At 37.3% G+C, this 18,901-nt stretch overlaps 1 protein-coding gene across 1 annotated transcript in view; it reads left to right on the plus strand.

Annotated features, from left to right (window-relative positions):
- The window catches only part of APPL1 (adaptor protein, phosphotyrosine interacting with PH domain and leucine zipper 1), a 37,433-nt gene that overhangs the window by 981 nt on the left and 17,551 nt on the right, over positions 1-18,901 (plus strand). Inside the window, exons 2-9 of the mRNA XM_059390008.1 lie at positions 4,715-4,813; positions 6,303-6,362; positions 7,888-7,959; positions 11,298-11,385; positions 12,777-12,818; positions 13,610-13,668; positions 17,107-17,253; positions 18,110-18,192. Of these exons, the coding sequence (XP_059245991.1) occupies positions 4,715-4,813; positions 6,303-6,362; positions 7,888-7,959; positions 11,298-11,385; positions 12,777-12,818; positions 13,610-13,668; positions 17,107-17,253; positions 18,110-18,192 (650 nt within the window). The remainder of the gene's footprint in view (positions 1-4,714; positions 4,814-6,302; positions 6,363-7,887; positions 7,960-11,297; positions 11,386-12,776; positions 12,819-13,609; positions 13,669-17,106; positions 17,254-18,109; positions 18,193-18,901) is intronic.

Raw genomic sequence — 18,901 nt, forward strand, 5'->3', positions numbered from 1 at the left:
TACGGGTTCACTACTGAAGAATGAAATGACTTCTGTTGAAAACATGTAGGTAGGCGCTGTAAGTTGGGTCGAGAAACACCATCCCTAAGCCGGTCTTTTTTACACAGTTGAAGCGATTTAAGGCGACGGTGTTGCTGGTTGGCTACCTCTGAAATGCTCTTTATTCAGAACTGCAGTGTGCACATGTTTCATGTGTGTCTTGATAGTTTAATATGGCCCCAGAAGATGAGGAAGAAGGGGCTGGACCCCCCTGGCCTGTGTGATGTGTGTCATGACTTTGTGCCAGTTTTAATTGCCAAGTGGAAGTCAGGCTCTGATTGTGGACTTGATTTCCCCGCCGCCCCCCCCCCCCCCCCCCCCCCCCCCGGGGAGAGTTATCTTCACAAGCCAGTTTTTTGCTGTAATGTTCTCTTATCAGCCTAAACTGAAACAGAATAAACCCCACATCTTGGTTAATCTTGACTGCCAGTATTAGCTAGTTCAAGTTCTTAATGATTTCTGTAGTGTAAAGTTAGAAGCTTTGTTTGTTTCAGATGTTTTGTAAAAATTTTGTGGCATGTATTGTTCAGGTGCACTTTGTCACTTTACTACTATTATATAAGACTCTGCAGGTTGCCTTACCTTTCTTACCTGGCCTGGTTTTTATAGCCCATAAAGATTATACACAGTCCAGAATGGGTAGCACGGTGTCCTTGCCATGACTTGGGTGGAGGATATGATCTGACTCATCAGACTAATTTCTTGTACTTTTCACACAGTGAGTTTACAACTTGAGCATTCATTGTTTTTTTTACAAGTAGTGCCATATTGGTTTCAGTTTTATAGTAATTTTTTAATGAAAATAGCCACCTTGATATTCTTTCAATTTCTGTAAGTAATAATTTGAACTAGGTATTATTTAGTTGGAAAAATTAGTTGGGACAAATGAGATTTAGAAAGGGAAGATGCTTGGAAGTAATACTCAGGGAGAACTTGTGGTAGGATGGAAAGCCCTGGATTCCGAGGTTCAGGAATGGAGTTTTAGTCTTGACTGCCACTTCACTTTAAGGAAAGTCTGTCAACTTCTCTGAATCTCAGCTGTTAAAGCGAGTGTTTTTATTTTTGTACCTAATTATAAAAATCATAGTTACATGCTTTAGAAAAATTGGAAGGTATAGAAACACAGTTACCTGTCCTGCACCCAGCAGCAAACCCTGTTAAACAATTTTTCCTTGTTTTCTTTTATATATTTTAATGTATTTAAAGTTCTCTTGTGCATAACAATTTTTATTCGGCTTTAACTTAACATTGTAATGTAAATATGTTCACATATTATTAAATTCTGAATAAAAAAATTTGAAAGTTGCATGTTTCCTTAAGTGACTTAATAGTTGTCCTACTGTTGGACTTCAAGAGTTTTCCACAAGTTTTGTCTTATATAGGACTGAGGTAAATGCTTTGAGGCATAAATTTTTGTTGTCATATGGACTGTTTATCTAGCATAGAGTCCAAGAAGTCAAATAACAAAAAGAATGTAGATAGGTTTCTATTTAGATCATTTGATCCTAGTCAAAAGTGTCCTGTCAGTTGCTATGTAAAAAAGTTAGAACCTGGAGTCATAGAAGAGTATCCTAAATCGCAGTTACCCATTTTTAGTTTTGATTTATAGTAAGTGTTAAAATAGAGGGCTATTTGCAAGTTCAAATCTAGTTGATTGGATAGAAACATCTTTAGAATTTAATCTCCCATTCTGCAAAAGATCACCTTTATTGAGACAGGAGATCTTTAAGGCTACACTAGATGTCTTGTCCATAGTTCTATATTGTTTTGAAAATCTGGAGCAAAATGAAACTTGCTGGTTAATAACAGATATGATCTTTTAAAAATGATTGATTTTATGCATAGATAAATATCAGTGATTCATCAATGCTAGAACTAGGAAGATAAAACTCTAGTCCCATTTGAAGACTTCTTTCTTTGACATAATATTCACAGATTATGACCTACTTTTTTTTCCTTTTCCACATCTTGACATGTCTGATACTGAGATAGATGCCCCCCTACAGTTGACAATTTATTTGTAGTTGGTTGCAAATGTGCACACATGATTGTTTCTCCTAGTGGCATGACTGGTCAAGTGCGGCCTTTCAGCATTCAGCAACTGAATTTAACAGCCACTTGAAGGACCATCAGTCCTGTTGTCTGAAAATATTCCTTTGACTCCTGTGATGAAGCCAAGCGCCACCATCAAAATTTGCTGAATGGGTATCAGTGGTTTGAAAAAAAATATTGGGGACAAAAGTGGAACACATCTAAGAAATATTTATCACCCCCATGGCACAGAATAATACTGGGTGAGAAAACATGGATATTGATTCTTAAGTCAAAAAGTGACACAAAAGAATTGAACTCTGAAAAAATGTTAGGATAATATTAAATTTATGCTGTTTGTGTTTTCCTTTTATGTTCATAGGAGTTGTATATCAAATTCTGTCTAAGGGTTCATTTCCACAAATATAAAGTTAAAGTTGAAAGACCTAAGAAAATCTCAAATGATAGCTTAATTGCTGGCGTTTGTTTTATTTAAGTAGTATTTAAAAATGGTGCAGGGGTTGCCTTGGTGGCTCAGTCGGTTAAGCATCTGGTTAAGCATCTTACTCTTGGTTTTGGCTCAGGTCATGATCTCATGGGTTGCGGGATCCAGCTCTGTATCAGGCTCCATGCTCAGTGGGAAGTCTGCTTGAAGATTCTTTCCCTTTGCCCCTCCTCCCACTGGTGTGCACGTGCATGCACGCTTGCTCTCTCTCAAATAAATAAATAAATCTTTTTTTTTAAAAATGGCACCGCTTACAGTGGATGCCATTATAGATTCAATGAAATGGTACCATATTAATGTACTTCTATAAAGTGCTAACTGGATATTAGTTTTATTTTTTTTTTTAATTTTTTAAAAGATTTATTTATTTGACAGAGATCACAAGTAGGCAGAGAGGCAGGCAGAAAGAGAGGAGGAAGCAGGTTCCCTGCTGGGCAGAGAGCCTGATGTGGGGCTCGATCCCAGGACCCTGAGATCATGGCCTGAGCTGAAGACAGAGGCTTAACCCACTGAGCCACCCAGGTGCCCTGGATATTATTAATTTCAAATAGGGAACCTGTTTTAACAGTGTTTGGGGCTAAGGAGATCTTTTTAACTTAAATACAATGCAGGTTTTTGCATACATGTGTAATTCTTTGAACTAGAATAATAATTTGGGGGAAACAAAAAAATGAAATGGCGATTTTTCTTAAGAACGGCACTAATCAAACAAAGTTTCTTGATGTTTTCTTTTTTACATCTTAAAGTAACCCTGTGAGGAATAGGAGGGGCATAGAGCTAAAGTGAAATTCTGTCAGATTTAAATCTCTGTGGCATGGGAAAGAGGACTGACAACATGGATTTCATATGTGGACAAAAAGATTTTGTGCCCTTTTTTTTTTTTAAACCATATTGATTTAGCTTCCTTTTCCAAAAACAGGAAGCTAAGGAATAAGTTGGTTTTTTAAAAAACCACCTTGTAAGAATGAATTATTTGTAGAATAAAAATACAAGGTCATCTTTTAGATTTTAAATTGCAGTTATCTCAATAGTTGTTGGTTTTTTCTCTTTGTCTTTGGGATATGAAAAAGTGAGTATGCTTGCCTTGATCTGCTGAGTTTCCTTATCTCTGACCCTTTTTATTGACAGTCTTTAACATTTACTTACTGACACATTTCCCCCCTAAAATGAAGGGGAAATGCTTATTGCATTAAAAAAAATGTTTAACTTGGGGTGCCTGGGTGGGTCAGTGGATTAAGCCTCTGCCTTTGGCTCAGGTCATGATCTCAGGGTCCTGGGATCGAGCCCCACATAGGGCTGTCTGCTCAGCAGGGAGCCTGCTTCCCTCTCTATTTCTGCCTGCTGCTCTGCCTATTTGTGATCTCTCTTTCTCTGTCAATAAATAAAATCTTTAAAAAAAAAAAAGCTTAACAATATAGATAAGTATAAAGAAGAAGAAGAAGAAGAAAAAAAGAACCTCAAATTCTATACTCCTAAAATCCAAGTTAGTGTTTACTAGGCCATGTTGGGAATGGGTACTATGTTGTTATTTTGGATTAGGGTGGGGAGGGGTTTGGCACTACAACAAGAGACCACGGAAAAAGAAACCGTACTGAGACCACGGAAAAAGAAACCATACTGAGTTATCCTGAAATAAGACCTCTAAAATACTTACACATGGAATACTGTTAATTTAGCCTTGTATATTTTTGTTGATCTTAATTTAATTACAGACTTTTTAATTCATGAAAATATACCTTTGTTGTTCCTTTTAAAGTTTATGTGATGAGGGCGCTGAGTGGCTCAGTCATTTAAGCGTTCAGCTCCTGATTTTGGTCAGGTCGTGATCTTAGGGTTGTGGGATAGAACTGCGATGGGCGTGGAGCCTGCTTGAAATTCTCTCTCCCTCTGTCGCTGCCCTAAACAAATAAATAAAAAGAAATTTTGTGTGATGTAGTTGGAAAATCCCTCCATTTTAGTGAAGTGAAATTGAGAACAAAGAACCCCAGCATCTTGGCACTACTATCAAAAGAGAAAATAGGTTAAGACTCAGAATTCTTAGAGCCCCAATATCCTAGGATTTTTCCTTTCTTTAGAAAATAATTTTCTGTCTGTTTTATATAATGGTTAATGTAAACTTACTGCTTTTATTTTATACAGACAAGGTCTTTACTGGGTGTATTTGAAGAAGATGCTACAGCTATTTCCAACTATATGAACCAGTTGTATCAAGCTATGCTGCGGATTTATGATGCACAGGTAAAGGCCTAAAGGCTAACTGCTTTTTTTTAATGACTCTTGAAGCCCGTGAGGATAGACATAGCTAGTGCCTGCCTTGTTTACTGGTGCCTAGCTCTATCCTGGGCTCATAGTATTATTTGTTGAGTGGATGCGTGACCTTTTTTTTTTTTTTTTTTGGATGCATGAACTTTTAAGTATTTTGTATTAAAGCTCACATTCCAATTACTAGTGTGTACTTTGCAGTGCTACAGAAGAGATAAAGATTGAAGCATCTTCCCCTTTTTACCCAGACATAGTAAGAACTTTCTTACTGAAACTTACTGATCATGATCTTTGCCTAAGATTTGACTGAAAAACCCCATATGGTCACCAGGGTTTTCCGTAATTGTGCTTTTAATCTTACGGAACATTTCCCCCTTTTTGAGTAAAGGATTGAAGGTAGTTTATGTTTAGTGAGAAGCAGATAATAAAAATTGGATATAACTCTGGTTACTGTGAGATGAATTAAGGAGATGACTAGATTGTTTTGTTGAGCAGGTTTAAGATTTGAAGCTGTGTTTATGTAACTTAATTATAAGCCTTAACAGGAACCTGGGTTCTATCATAAGCTTTCTTAGGGATTAATTAGGTGTACAAGTTTTTTTTCCCCCTCCTTCTCATTTTACCTCCTTTCTGGACTCACATTTTCATTATGTACAAAAAAGTTGCTCTGAGGGGTTCCCAGGTGGCTCAGTCAGTTAAGGGTCCAACTCTTAATTTTGGCTCAGCTTATGATCTCAGGATTGTGAAGTCAAGCCCCCACATCAGGCTCTGTGCTCAGCTCCAAGTCTGCTTGGGATTCTTTCTTTTCTTTTGCCCCTCCTCCAAGTCATGTGCCTGTACACTTTCTCCCTCTGAGGGTAAAAATCTTTAAAAAAATGAATTAAAAAGTTGCTGGGATAGTTTTAAATTTTTTTCCTTGCAATTGGTCTCTCAAGATTTGACTCCTGACTACAGAGATTACTGTGTAAAAGAAATGTCATTATATTCCTCACTAGAAAAAAAACTTGAAAGTAATACCTTCATGTTTCTGTATTGCTGTATTACATGACTAGGCTAACCATAGTTTGGTTGTATGTTGTTAAGTGTATTGGTATAGTTTCAGCACTTAGAGGAATAATTTGTCATCAATGTAGAATCTCTTAAGATTTTGCTAAGATTATATACAGTTTACTTCTAACTTTAAAGTTTTAACAATATTTAATGCTGAGTTTTTATTAGCTAAAAAGAAAAGTACACCTAGAAGAACACTGCTGAGTTCCTTGATGGTATCTGTTTAATGGTTTGAGTTTCCCTTTAAAGTGCTTTAATGGTAGTTCCCCCTTTCCAGTGATTTAATGAGGGGTTTAGAGAACGCGTTATATAGCACTTATATTAAGTAAAAAACAAAAGTGGCGTAGGTATCTTCAACTAAAGCTTTTTCTTAGTAATATTGTGTTAATTTGAATGCTGATTTTTTCCCCCACAGAATGAATTAAGTGCAGCAACACACCTGACTTCAAAACTTTTAAAAGAATATGAAAAACAGGTATCGTACGTGAAAATTTTAAAAGCCTAATTGAAACTATGCAGTGATAAAGTATCTGTATAAATAGAATTTCTCATCAAGAATCCTAAGCTTTTTTGAATTCATAGAAAGTAATTTTGATATGCTGTTGAAATTCCATTATAGCTCCTTTTAATTAATCTTAGGTAGAAGTTATTTAATTGACTTCTCCTCTTCTTACAAATAAGGAAACTGAGGCTTACTCATTTTATAGGTGGTTATTGGAGGAATTAGAATAAAACAAATCTCTGAACTCCTAGTATGGGATGCATTCCTATAATACTATGTTAATCAGTTGCTTAGCAAATATTTTAAGTAATGTTTACTAATTGTACAAATTACATTCTTTTATTAAGTGACATTTTTTAGAGTATTCAAAATTTTGGAAATTTGTAAAAGTTTCAGTTGATCCTTAACATGGGTTTGAGGGGTGCCTATGTGGCTCAGTTGGTTGAGTGAGTGCCTTTGGCTAAGGTCATGATCCTGGAGTCCTGGGATCTAGTTACGCATCAGGCTCCCTCCTCAGTGGGAGTGTTCTTCTCCCGCTGACCCCCCCCCCTTTTTCGTGCTCGCTCACTCTCTTTCTCTCTCTCAAATAAATGAATAAAATTTTTTTTTTATTTGACAGAGAGAGAGAGAGAGAGATCATAGGTAGGCAGAGAGGCTGGCAGAGAGAGGGGGAAGCAGGCTCCCTGCTGAGCAGAGAGCCCTATGCGGGGCTCAATCCCAGGACCCTGAGATCATGACCTGAGCCAAAGGCAGAGGCTTAACCCACTGAGCCACCCAGGCGCCCCAAATGAATAAAATCTTAAAAAAATACAACAACATGGGTTTGAACTGAATGGGTCCACTTATTCATGGGTGGGTTTTTTTGGATACAGTACAGTAAATATATTTTTCTTCCTATGATTTTCTTAACACTTTTCTCTAAAAGATTATGAAAATACAGTACACAATACATGTAATATATAAAATATGTGTTAACTGTTTACATTACTGATAAGGCTCCTGTCAACAGTCGGCTGTTAGTTAAATTTGGGGAAAGTTAAATAATTTAACTTTTAACATATAACTTATGTGCGGGTCAGCACTTCTAGCTCCCATGTGTTTTGAGGGTCAGCTATTTTTGAAAATGTAAATTACACCCTGATATGAAGAATTGGAGAAGCAACGTGGGGTTTTGGGGGGTAGGGAAGGAAAAAATGAAAGAAGATGGGATCGGGAGGGAGACAAATCATAAGTGACTCTTAATCTCACAAAACAATCTGAGGGTTTCTGTGGGAAGGGGGGTTGGGAGAGGGGGGTGGGGTTATGGACATTGGGGAGGGTATGTGCTGTGGTGAGTGCTGTGAAGTGTGTAAACCTGGCGATTCACAGACCTGTACCCCTGGGGCTAATAATAAAAAATAAAAAATTATTAAACAATTTTAAAAATGTAAATTACAGCATCATTCACAGAAGACCTACAGTACTGGACATTACCTCATCTCTGTTTCTCTTTTTTTAGCGTTTTCCTTTGGGGGGTGATGATGAAGTTATGAGCTCTACTTTGCAACAGTTTTCAAAAGTTATAGATGAGGTAAGTACTTATTTTGCTTGAGTAAGTGGTCTTATTATTAAATTATTCAAGTTTAGCTTTTATTGGGAACTTGTATTATAATGATTATATGAGCAAATCTCTATGATTAAAGAAGGACCTTATTGGGGCACCTGGGGTACCTGGGTGGCTCAGTTGGTTGAGCAACTGCCTTCAGCTTGGGTCATGATCCTGGGGTCTCGGGATCGAGTTCCGTATCAGGCTCCGTGCTCTGCAGGGAGTCTGCTTCTCCCTCTGGCCCTCCCCCTTCTCATGCTCTCTCTCTCTCAAATAAATAAATAAAATCTTTAAAAAAAGAAGGACCTTATTTCCATATTAGTGTTGGCCTCATATCTTAGTGGATGTCTCATAAAAATAGTACTTTGTTTGATTAAAACAAATTGTTTTTGGGGATGAGCCTAGAGATGTGCTGTCTCTCCTCTTAGTCTGTGTGATTCAGCCTTTCACTCTTATCTGGTGTAGGCAGGGAGGTAAGAGTTCAACTATGAGGTGGGTGGCAACTATGAGCCTGGGTGGCTTAGTCGGTTAAGCATCTGTCTGCCTTCAGCTCAGGTCATGAACTCCCACATTGGGCTCCTTGCTCAGCTGGAAGCCTGCTTCTTCCTCTGCTTCTGCCTGCCTGTTCTCTTTTCTTGACCAATAAATAAATAAAATTAAAAAAAAAAAAAAAAGAGGGGCATCTGCGTGGCTCAGTGGGTTAAGCCTCTGCCTTCAGCTTAGGTCATGATCTCAGGGTCCTGGAATCAAGCTCCACATCGGGCTCTCTGCTTGGTGGGGAGCCTGCTTTCCCCTTTCTCTCTGCCTGCCTCTCTGCCTACTTGTTTTCTCTCTCTCTCTGCTCTCCCCCTCCCCACCAAAAAGGTTAAACTATGAGATATAAGGGCACCTGGGTGGTCAGTGGGTTAAGCCTCTGCCTTCAGCTCAGGTCATGATCTTAAGGTCCTAGGATTGAGCCCTACATCGGGCCTTCTGCTCAGCAGGGAGCCTGCTTCCATCTGTCTCTCTGCCTGCCTCTCTGCCTACTTGTGATCTCTGTCTGTTAAATAATAAATAAAATCTTAAAAAAAAAAAGCTGTGAGATATAGCTAAGTTCTGGGTCTTTTTTTTCCCCAAGATTTTATTTATTTATTTGGCAGAAATCACAAGTAGGCAGAGAGGCAGGCTCCCTGCTGAGCAGAGAGCCCAATGCAGGACTTGATCCTAGGACCCTGGGATTATGACCTGAGCTGAAGCAGAGGCTTAACCCACTGAGCCACCCAGGTGCCCCGCTTCTGGGTCTTTTTAAAAATAATTTGTTCTGATGACTGGTTAGAGAAATTAAGGGCTGATATTGACTGTCTGGGATGGAAGGATTAATAAACTGGATGGTAAAATATTCCTAGGAGGAAGAGGGGCGGTGAGAGCTATTTGGGGAGTTCATTACTGTTCTCAACTAGTGCAATGAAAGCTCTTCTTTTCATAGGAGCTATTAGATTGTTCTGTCTTTTCTAGTTCTGTAACTGAAAAAGTAGTTTTTTGAAATATTTTAATAACTCATTATAGCAAAATATTGTTATAGTAGAGCAATATAGAGAAATATTTATAGGAAATGGAATATTTTTATTCTGGTAAAATATACATAACATAAAATGTCTCCCTAGTTACATTTATATACTCACAATGCTGTGTAGCCCTCACTGCTGATGTTCCAGAACATTTTCATCATCATCCCAAAGGAAACCCTATTCCCATTAAGCAGCCACTCCCTACTTCCTCTCCCTTCAGCTCTTGGCAACCACAAATCTATTTTCTATCTGTATAGATTTGCCTGCTTTGGATATTTCATATAAATGGGCTTACACAGTTTGTGGATTTTTGTGTCTTCTTTAGTGTAATGTTTTCAAGGTTTGTCTGTGTTGTAGCATGTATCAGAAGGTGAATAAAATTCTATCATATGAGTATACCACTTTTTATTTTTCCATTGATAGTTGATGGGCAGTGAGTTGTTTTATGCCTTTTGGCCAGTGGGAATAGTGCTACAGTGAGGGTTTGTATATAAGCTTTTGTTTTATTTTTTTCTTGAACACCAGTATTCAGTTCTTTTGGGTCTGTAATCCGGAGTGGAATTGCTGGGTCATACAGTAATTTTATATTTAGCTTTTTGAGCCAGACTGTTTTCCACAGGTCCTATATACTTTTACATTCCCACCAGTAATGGAGGGTTCCAGTTTTTCCATGTCCTCACCAACCCTTAACTATTTTTGTTAATATTTTTATTATAACCATCTAAGCAGGTATGAAGTAGTGTATCATTGTAGTTTTTATGTGCATTTTCCTGTTGACTAATGGTGTTGAGGACCTTTTTCTATGCTTATTGGCCATTTCTGAATCTATGTCTATGATAGTACCCCCCCCTCTGCATCCACAGGTGATACTTTCACACACCACCCCAAGTGGTCACCTGAAACCATGGTAGTATGGAACCATATATAATGTGTTTCCCTATACATACACACACATGTGACAAAGAGTAATTTATAAAATAGGCACAGTAGGTTTAACAAAATGAGAGAATAATTACTAATAAAATAGAATTATAACATTATACCATAATACAAGTTCTGTGAATGTGGTGTGTGTGTCTCTCTTGCAAAATATATTACGGTGCTGTACTCAACCCTTCTTGTGGTGATGTGAGATGATAGAGTGCCTGCATGATGAGATGCAGTGAGGTGAATGATGGAAGCACTCTAAGGTCCCGTTAGGCTCCTGTTGGCCTTCTGACACTGTGTCCGAAGGAGGATCATCTGCTTCAGGACGGCAGTTGACTCTGGGTAACTGAAACTACAGAAGGCAGCACTGTGGGCAGGGGTGAAGTGCTTCATTCAGTACTTTGCCCGTTTTTCAGTTGAGTGGTTTATCTTTTATTACTGAGTTTAAGGCTTCCTTTTTGTAGATACAAGTTCATTCTCGATATGTGACTGGCAAATATTTCCCCCCTTTCTGCAGGCTGTGTTTTTACTTTCTTGATATATCTTTTGCCCAAGGTTTTTAATTTTGATGAAGTCCAATTTATATTTTCTTTAGTTGCTTGTGCTTTGGTGTCATATGTAAGAGCCATTGCCGAATCCTAGGTTATCCTATGTTTTTTTTCTAAGAGTTTTAAATGGACTTTTTTTTTTTTAACTGTATAGTATTTTGGACTATATCACATAATTTTGAATGTTCTCTTCTGTAAAATGTATCACCATCTGTTTATTAGATTTTGTTTAATTTATAAACACTGGCTAAATATCTCTGTATAGTTATTTATTCAGCCATTTTGGTCTTCCTTTTACTAGCTTAGCTCTTGCCATGCAGTACTTTCAACACAGCTTGCTGATGCCATGATGTTTCCCATTACCCAGTTTAAAGAAAGAGATCTAAAAGGTAATGAAGTCAAGTTTATGTCTACTTCCATTACCCCTCAGATCAATACTTGTAAAGTGCATATTACTGTATACCTTAACCATTTCTAACTGCAGCTTGTACCATTTTAATGTATCACTGGATATTTATAGAAGCTCCTGCTAGATGTTAAACTAGATACAGTTGTCTTCTGTCAAGAACGCCTTGAGAAGGAGATGGGTAAAGTAGGTAATTAAGATAATTCTCTTATAATTAGGGAATGAGCAAGGTGCTATGGGGGCTCAGAGGAGGGTGTCAGTAAGATGTCACTAAGGATGTGACATGAGCATTGAACAGTGAAGAGGAATTTGCAAGAAGAGAGTCATTGTTCCATTAGACAGACTAGAAAGCACAAAGGTATGGGTTATAGAAATAGGTGTCTTGTTTTGTGGTTGACGAGAAACTCCACATGGTTGCAACGTTGGATGTGTTGAGGAGTGACAGGAGATGAATCTGGAACAAGATCATGCTGAAGATGTTGGACTTAAGTTTATAAGCAAAGAAGCCAATGGAGGCCTTGAAGAAGTAGATCCAATTCCTTTGGTTTTGGAGGTTAGAATAGAGTGGATTTGATGTCCAGGAAAATAGATTAGGAAGTTGTGAGAGCTTAGTGAGCTATGACCAATGCCTGACCTGTGACAGTGGCACAGGAGGTGTGTTTAGGGACTGCAGTGGTGGGAGGTAGGGGTACTGGCACGCCTGGCAACCCATGACTTAGTAGTTTGTGGTGGATTTTTTTTCCCTGTTTAGGATTATTAGGTGATAAAATGAGAGTTTTATAGAATTGCCTCTGCTTTCTCATAATTTACAGTCTCAGTCATACAGACTTATTTACTGAATATGTAGAGAGAATAAAAACATTGAACTAATGTATCAGTGGATGGTAAAGTATTCAGATCATGCATGGAATAAAGACAAGTGTATTTTAGAGAAGGAGTTAGTATTTATGGTGATAATTCTCAAGGATGGTCATTTCTCAAGGATGCTCTTTTCCTAGTCTGAATGTCATATCTTACTAATTTTTCTTTTTTCTCAGATTCAGCACTTGAACTTACTAGAGTCTGTATCAAAAATAATAAGTTGGATGCTGGTACTAAGTCAGAATATTTGAATATCTTAGAATTTGCAATGATTTTAAATTTTTGTGTCACATTATTAATTTGTGGCAAGTAGATCTGGTGGTGTAATTATTGTTAAAGATAGTGTATGTTTCGTAGACGAGCTAAAACACAGAACTTTTTCAATTTGAATGTTGAAGTATGAAATATTATTTGGAGTTTGAGTTTAGCTTAAATGGGAGTTACTGTTTTCTAAACAAAATTTTAGATATTTCATAAATATGCTAAATTGAAACTATTCTTGAACTTTTCCAGAAATACTGACGTTAAAGGAAGTGTTTCAGATTGCTAGTAATGGTAAGTTGTGAATACTTTATAGTTCTTTCTCACAGTGATGCATTTCTTTATCAACATAAAACTGTGGCTATATTCTATGTAATAATTGAAGAAAATGAACCTAATTTAAAGTGTAGGTGAACATTATGTAAATCAGTGCTATTTTTAAGTTTTACTAAGTTTATGCTACAAGAAGAATTTAAACGGAAACTAAATCAAATCTTGTGGTTTGCTATATTAATAATACCAGAGGAGTTGATATAACATATTCCCTTGTTTTCTTGTATATTCCAAAATTTTCCTTAGTGAACATTTGCTATTTTTGTACTAAAAAATACTTTTTAGGACCCTGGGTGGCTCAGTTGTTTAAACATCTGCCTTTCGCTCAGATCATGATTTCAGGGTCCTGGGATTGAGTCCTGCATTGGGCTCCCTGCTCAGTGGGGAGCTTGCTTCTCCTCCTTCCTCTGCCACTCATCCTCCTTGTGCTTTCTCACTCTGTCTCTCAAATAAATAATAAAATCTTAAAAAAAAGTAAAATACTTTTAAAAACTTTATGTGGAGTACAGTCTCCTTAGAATTGATTTTTTTTAAAAAACCAATTTAATAAGTAGAAAGATATTTCATGGGAAATTTTGACTATGGGAATATTTGGGTGGAGTGAAGTATGTGTTAAAGAATTTTTATTTTATTTTGAGAATTCTTGCTTTAGCATGTTTGTTGGAAGATGCACATGTAAAGACTATTTAAAGCATTTATAGGTTTGGTAAAGTACTGTTGTATTATTGTTAATAGTTATTTCTGTTTTCCAGATCATGATGCTGCAATTAACAGATATAGCCGGTTGTCAAAAAAAAGAGAAAATGACAAGGTGTGATAACATAATTATTTACTCCTTTAGTGTCACAATTGTTTCATTAGCTTCTTTTTCACTAGTTTTTTTCTGTTTAAAAACAGTAACTGCAGTTACTTTGTATGTTTTACTACATTGCCCTTAGTTTATTCTTTCCTTCTAGTTGCTTCAAAGCCTTTCTTATAATTATCAGGCAATTAATAATTGTCTCTTTGAACAAAATATTTTTCTGCTGACAAAATTTGATAAGTAAATAGAACTATTCCAAAAGTGTAATTCATGCTCAGTATATAACATTGCCTCCTTTTGCCTTGTGTTTTGAGAACATTGTATGTGTTCTGTTTTTTTTGACCATGTATGTATTCAGAAGTGTCTTCTGAGATAAAGTGGTTAAAAAGTTGAATTGTTGCATACATAATTGAAATTATGAGTACCTCCTCACTGTGTGTGTGTGTGTGTGTATACATATACACACACACACACACACACACACACACATATATATATATATATATAGTTTTTGATCCTTCTCCAAGGAGTGAAATCCAGAAATCTTTCACTCTATTTTAGGAGAAATGCATTGGAGTAAAGAACAGAAACAAAATAATTAACAAGTTCATCTAGCTGCTCCTTAAGCTCTTTCCTTCCTCAGTGCCTAATCCCAGGTTTGATCATGAGACCTCCACTAGATGTTTGCAAGTGAGGTGCTCTGTGTTGGTGTCTGCAGCTTTGGCTACAGCTGCTGGTAGGGGCACAGTGATCACTTGGGGGAATCCACGACTAGGTATATAATTTACTGTGCAACAGCTACTGTGACCCAGTAAATGGAAAGTTTCTCACAAAGTCCAGTACAAAGAACTTTCCATTTCTAATTTTAGTTCACTGATTACTTGGTGCAAATATTAATAAAATACACACATTTTGAGATCTATATTACTTTGCTACTTTGCCTTAGAGAAATAGTTAAAGGGTGTAATTATGAATTTTATTTTATTTATTTATTTATTTATTTATTTTTTAAAAAAGGTTATTTATTTATTTATTTGACAGAGAGAGAGAGAGAGATCACAAGTAGGCAGAGAGAGAGGAGGAAGCAGGCTCCCTGCTGAGCAGAGAGCCCGATGCGGGTCTCGATCCCAGGACCCTGAGATCATGACCTGAGCCGAAGGCAGCGGCCTAACCCACTGAGCCACCCAGGCGCCCTAATTATGAATTTTATTACACTTTGCATTGCTTCTGGCTGTTCCAGGTTTTTTGTTGTTATTCCAGGTAGTTTAAAAAACATTCTTATACCAATTTTGTTTGATTTGAAAAAATTTCGAGCATCTACTCTGTTTTGGGTACCATGGGGTAATAGTGTGAAAAGGCTCCACTCCTAGCCTCAGGGAGTGAATAATACACACTTAGTCAAAGACTTCCTGTGTGAAGGCATGCAGCTAGAGTAGATGCCAGCGTACAAGAGTGAAGAACACATGTGAATTAACAGAGTTAAGTACTGTAATAGCAGTCTTAACAAAATGTTGGGAGAGCACAAAGCAGCAGTTAACTTTGGTAATTGGGAAAGGCTATACTTTTAGGAGGTGCTGTTTGCATTTAGGATGAGTGAATGTCACTGGTTTAGGGTTAGGAAGTGGGCATTCCTGGAAGAAAAACAGCCTTTGCAGAAGCACATGGTAGACACCAGAAAATGTAAAGCTTAAGAGCATGGGCTCTGGAGTTGCACTGTTGGAGGACAAATCTCAGCTTTGCCTGAGATTTACTTACTTGCCTGAGGTCACACTCTGGTTACTTAATTTCAAGCCTTTATTTCTCTGTCAAAAAAACTCAGTAGTTGTGATGATGAAATGTGATAATACATGCAGGGCACCTGGCTTGTAGCAAGTTTTTAAAATTCTAACAATTATTATACGATAATGGCGTGTGTCTGGAGCATAGGATATATTTGGGGGGAGGAATGGCAGAGATGACAAGAAAGTAGTTTAGGGCCAGATTACTCTGTCAGTGACTTTGAAGTTTAAGTTAGAGGGACTGGACAGCCTGTTTAAAGGAATCCTACTTAAAGGATTATAAGTGGATAACACCATGAAATTGTGTTATAAAATAAAAATCCTAATGGAAATGTGAAGGGTACTGGACTGAGGGAATCCAACTGAAAAGGTACCAGAATAGTTTGCAGAGATATTAGGAGAGCCTCAGGTAGTTGTAGAAAGTGTAGAGGAAGGAATACTTTTGGATGATATTTTATAAGTAGAATTGACATGACATGGTAGAAGAAAGAATTAAAAAGGAATCCTATGATTCTTGGATGATGGGGTAGATCTTGGAGTAATTAGGAGAGCTAAGAAGCAGGGGCACCTAGATGGCTCCGTTGATGAAGTGTCTGCTTTCAGCTCAGGTCGTGATCCTGGGGTCCTGGGATTGAGCCCTGCATTAGGCTCTTTACTCAGTGGGGAGTCTGCTTCTCTTTCTCCTCCCTTTGCCCCTCCCCACCGCTTGCTCTTATGCTCAAATATAAATATCTTTAAAAATAATAAAAAGCTAATAAAACAGAGGCTTTGAGGGGAAGATACTGTATTCAGTTTTGTACATGTTTGGCACATTTAAACACACATTTGTGCACAAGTGCACATACACACACACATAGAGAGAAGCCCAGTTGGAAACGTACTTCCTCTGACACTTAGGAGAGTGAAGGGCAAGGGCTGTCTGGATGGCTTAGTCAGTTGGGTGTCTGCCTTTGGCTCAGGTCATGATCCCAGAATCCTGGGATCAAGACCTGCATTAGGCTCTCCACTCAGCGGGGAGTCTGCTTCTCCCTCTCCCTGCTCGTGCTCTCTCTCTCTCTCTCACATAAATAAATAAAATTACAAAAAAAGTGAAAGGTGAGAGTTAAAAATTTGGGAGTCATTGGTGTATTGGAATATTCTTAGTACTGGATTTGGTATTCTAAGGAAAGCAACAAGAGAGAAGAGCCTAATGCATATTACATAATAGGTGCTCAATAAATATTGTCTGAATACAAGAACTTAAAGGAGCACAAGTATTTTAAGTGTGGGTGAAAGAAAACAAGTATAAGAGAGGAAGAACAGCAGGGGAGAACCAGAAGAGAAGTATGCTGTGAACTTACCAAGATCAAAAACTAATGACTAAAAAACAAACAAACAAAAACCTAATGACTAAGCTAATACCAAATCCCTATCTGCCTTTGATTTGTGTGGTAGACTCTGCTACACTTAGTTCAGTTATTGTATCATTCTTAGTTATGTGCAGAATTCGGCTTTAAATGTGCATTTTAAGATGGAGTGGTTGGTATTTTATAGGATTTCTACTATCTCAGAAAATAAAGATGCATAGTTGATACACATTTTTCCTTGGATGGACTCTTCCCTACAGCTGCTGCTAAAGATAATTACACAATTAAGGAAATAATAGTATTTTTAATGTTTTTACTCAAAGGTAAAGTATGAAGTAACAGAAGATGTCTACACTTCAAGAAAAAAACAACACCAGACCATGATGCATTATTTTTGTGCATTAAATACTCTTCAATACAAAAAGAAAATAGCACTGTTAGAACCTCTACTTGGGTACATGCAAGCTCAGGTAAATACTGACTGCACTGTGTTTTGGATTATAACTGTCCTAAAAACTTTATGTTAAGTTTGATATTTATGTGAAGTGTAAGCGTATTACAAACTAAGGTCAAAATATTCTATTTGGATCTCTGTTTTCAAAAGTAATTTAAAATGTCATCAGAATGCTATTTTGAGAAAGTTAGGATGGTTTTTCTTGCAAATGAAGATTTCACATAGTTTAGGATAAATAAAAACACTTACCTAGTATTTAGATCTTGTCCATCACAGGTGGGGGACAGGGAACAGAAAGCTGAATGAATTCTGGAGTTACTCCTACTGATGGAATTTCCATTCACTCTGACTTTGGAATAGATTTGAAAGAGAATGGGCAAGTTTGAGTTTGTTTCCTGTTCCTTGCATACCTCCTGAGGTAAAAATAATAGATGAGATCCAAAGTGTCCCAAGAGGTTTGCATCAGGAAGGAGGCTAGAAAAGTGAATTTGGGTAATATGTGATGGCACACCCCTAAAAATTAAGAGTTTAAAGAAATTCGAAGATTCCTTCAAATATTAATGCTTATTATTCCTCAATATAACATATGTCTTTGTATAAATATAAGAGTTAATATAACTTATTATATATATTTTAACGGTTTCCAATTTTATAATTGCTTACTCACAAAGATGTACAGTGAAATTAAAGTCTGGTTTCTTCAGTGGTTCTAAGGCCAGTAGAAGTCATTGTAAACTAGTGGACAATTGGGAATATTCCTTTGTTCTTTACCTTACCATGTATCTTGGAGATTGTTTATATGATTCACTGTGTTTCTTGTATGTGTATGTTTCTGTTATTCATCCTCCCACTCACACACCTTCTTGCCCCAGATAAGTTTTTTTAAGATGGGTTCTGAAAATCTCAATGAACAGCTGGAAGAATTCTTGACTAATATTGGAACAAGTGTACAGAAGTAAGTACTTTCTTCCTTAAAATTGAAAATGAAGTTATGAGAATAAGTTAACAACTAAATGCCATAATCTAAAAATATTTAGCATTGAATTTCCTGAGGGGCTGTTTTCCTTGCCATGAGACTGTGTCTCACATGGCTCATGGATACTTCTTGATTTTTCACCATCTTTTCCATAGAATCTGAGCTCTGAATTTCATAGCTCTGTCAAGTTTGATGATATTTTATTCTAACCTGGGTTTTATGTCTGTGTATAACAGACACATAATAGTAATTATCCGTAAGTTCATTACCTTCACAATTACCTGAATTGTGGGGGACAGATGGGAGTTACTAAATAAATCTTGCTTTCTAAGCCATGAAAACTTAAAGAGGGCAAGCAGTTTTTTTTTTTTTTTAAGATTTTATTTTATTTTCTAGAGAGAGTGAGAGAACACAGGCAGGGCAGACAGTGGGGAGAGAGAGGGAGAAGTGGATTCCCTGATGAGCAGGGAGCCTGATGCCGGGCTCGATCCCAGGACCCTGGGATCATGACCTGAGCCAAAGGCAGATGCCTAACCATCTGAGCCACCCAGGCGCCCTGAAAGCAAGCAGTTCTAAGCGGGTTCTAAGCAAGCAGTTCTAAGCAGGTTCAAAATTCTGCTCAGTGATATGGTCAATCTGGGATATGCAGGACACTTTGAAAATTATTCCAAAGTTGGGTATTCAGCGT

This window comes from Mustela nigripes, chromosome 2 (genome assembly GCF_022355385.1).
Source record: "Mustela nigripes isolate SB6536 chromosome 2, MUSNIG.SB6536, whole genome shotgun sequence".
Taxonomy (NCBI): domain Eukaryota; kingdom Metazoa; phylum Chordata; class Mammalia; order Carnivora; family Mustelidae; genus Mustela; species Mustela nigripes.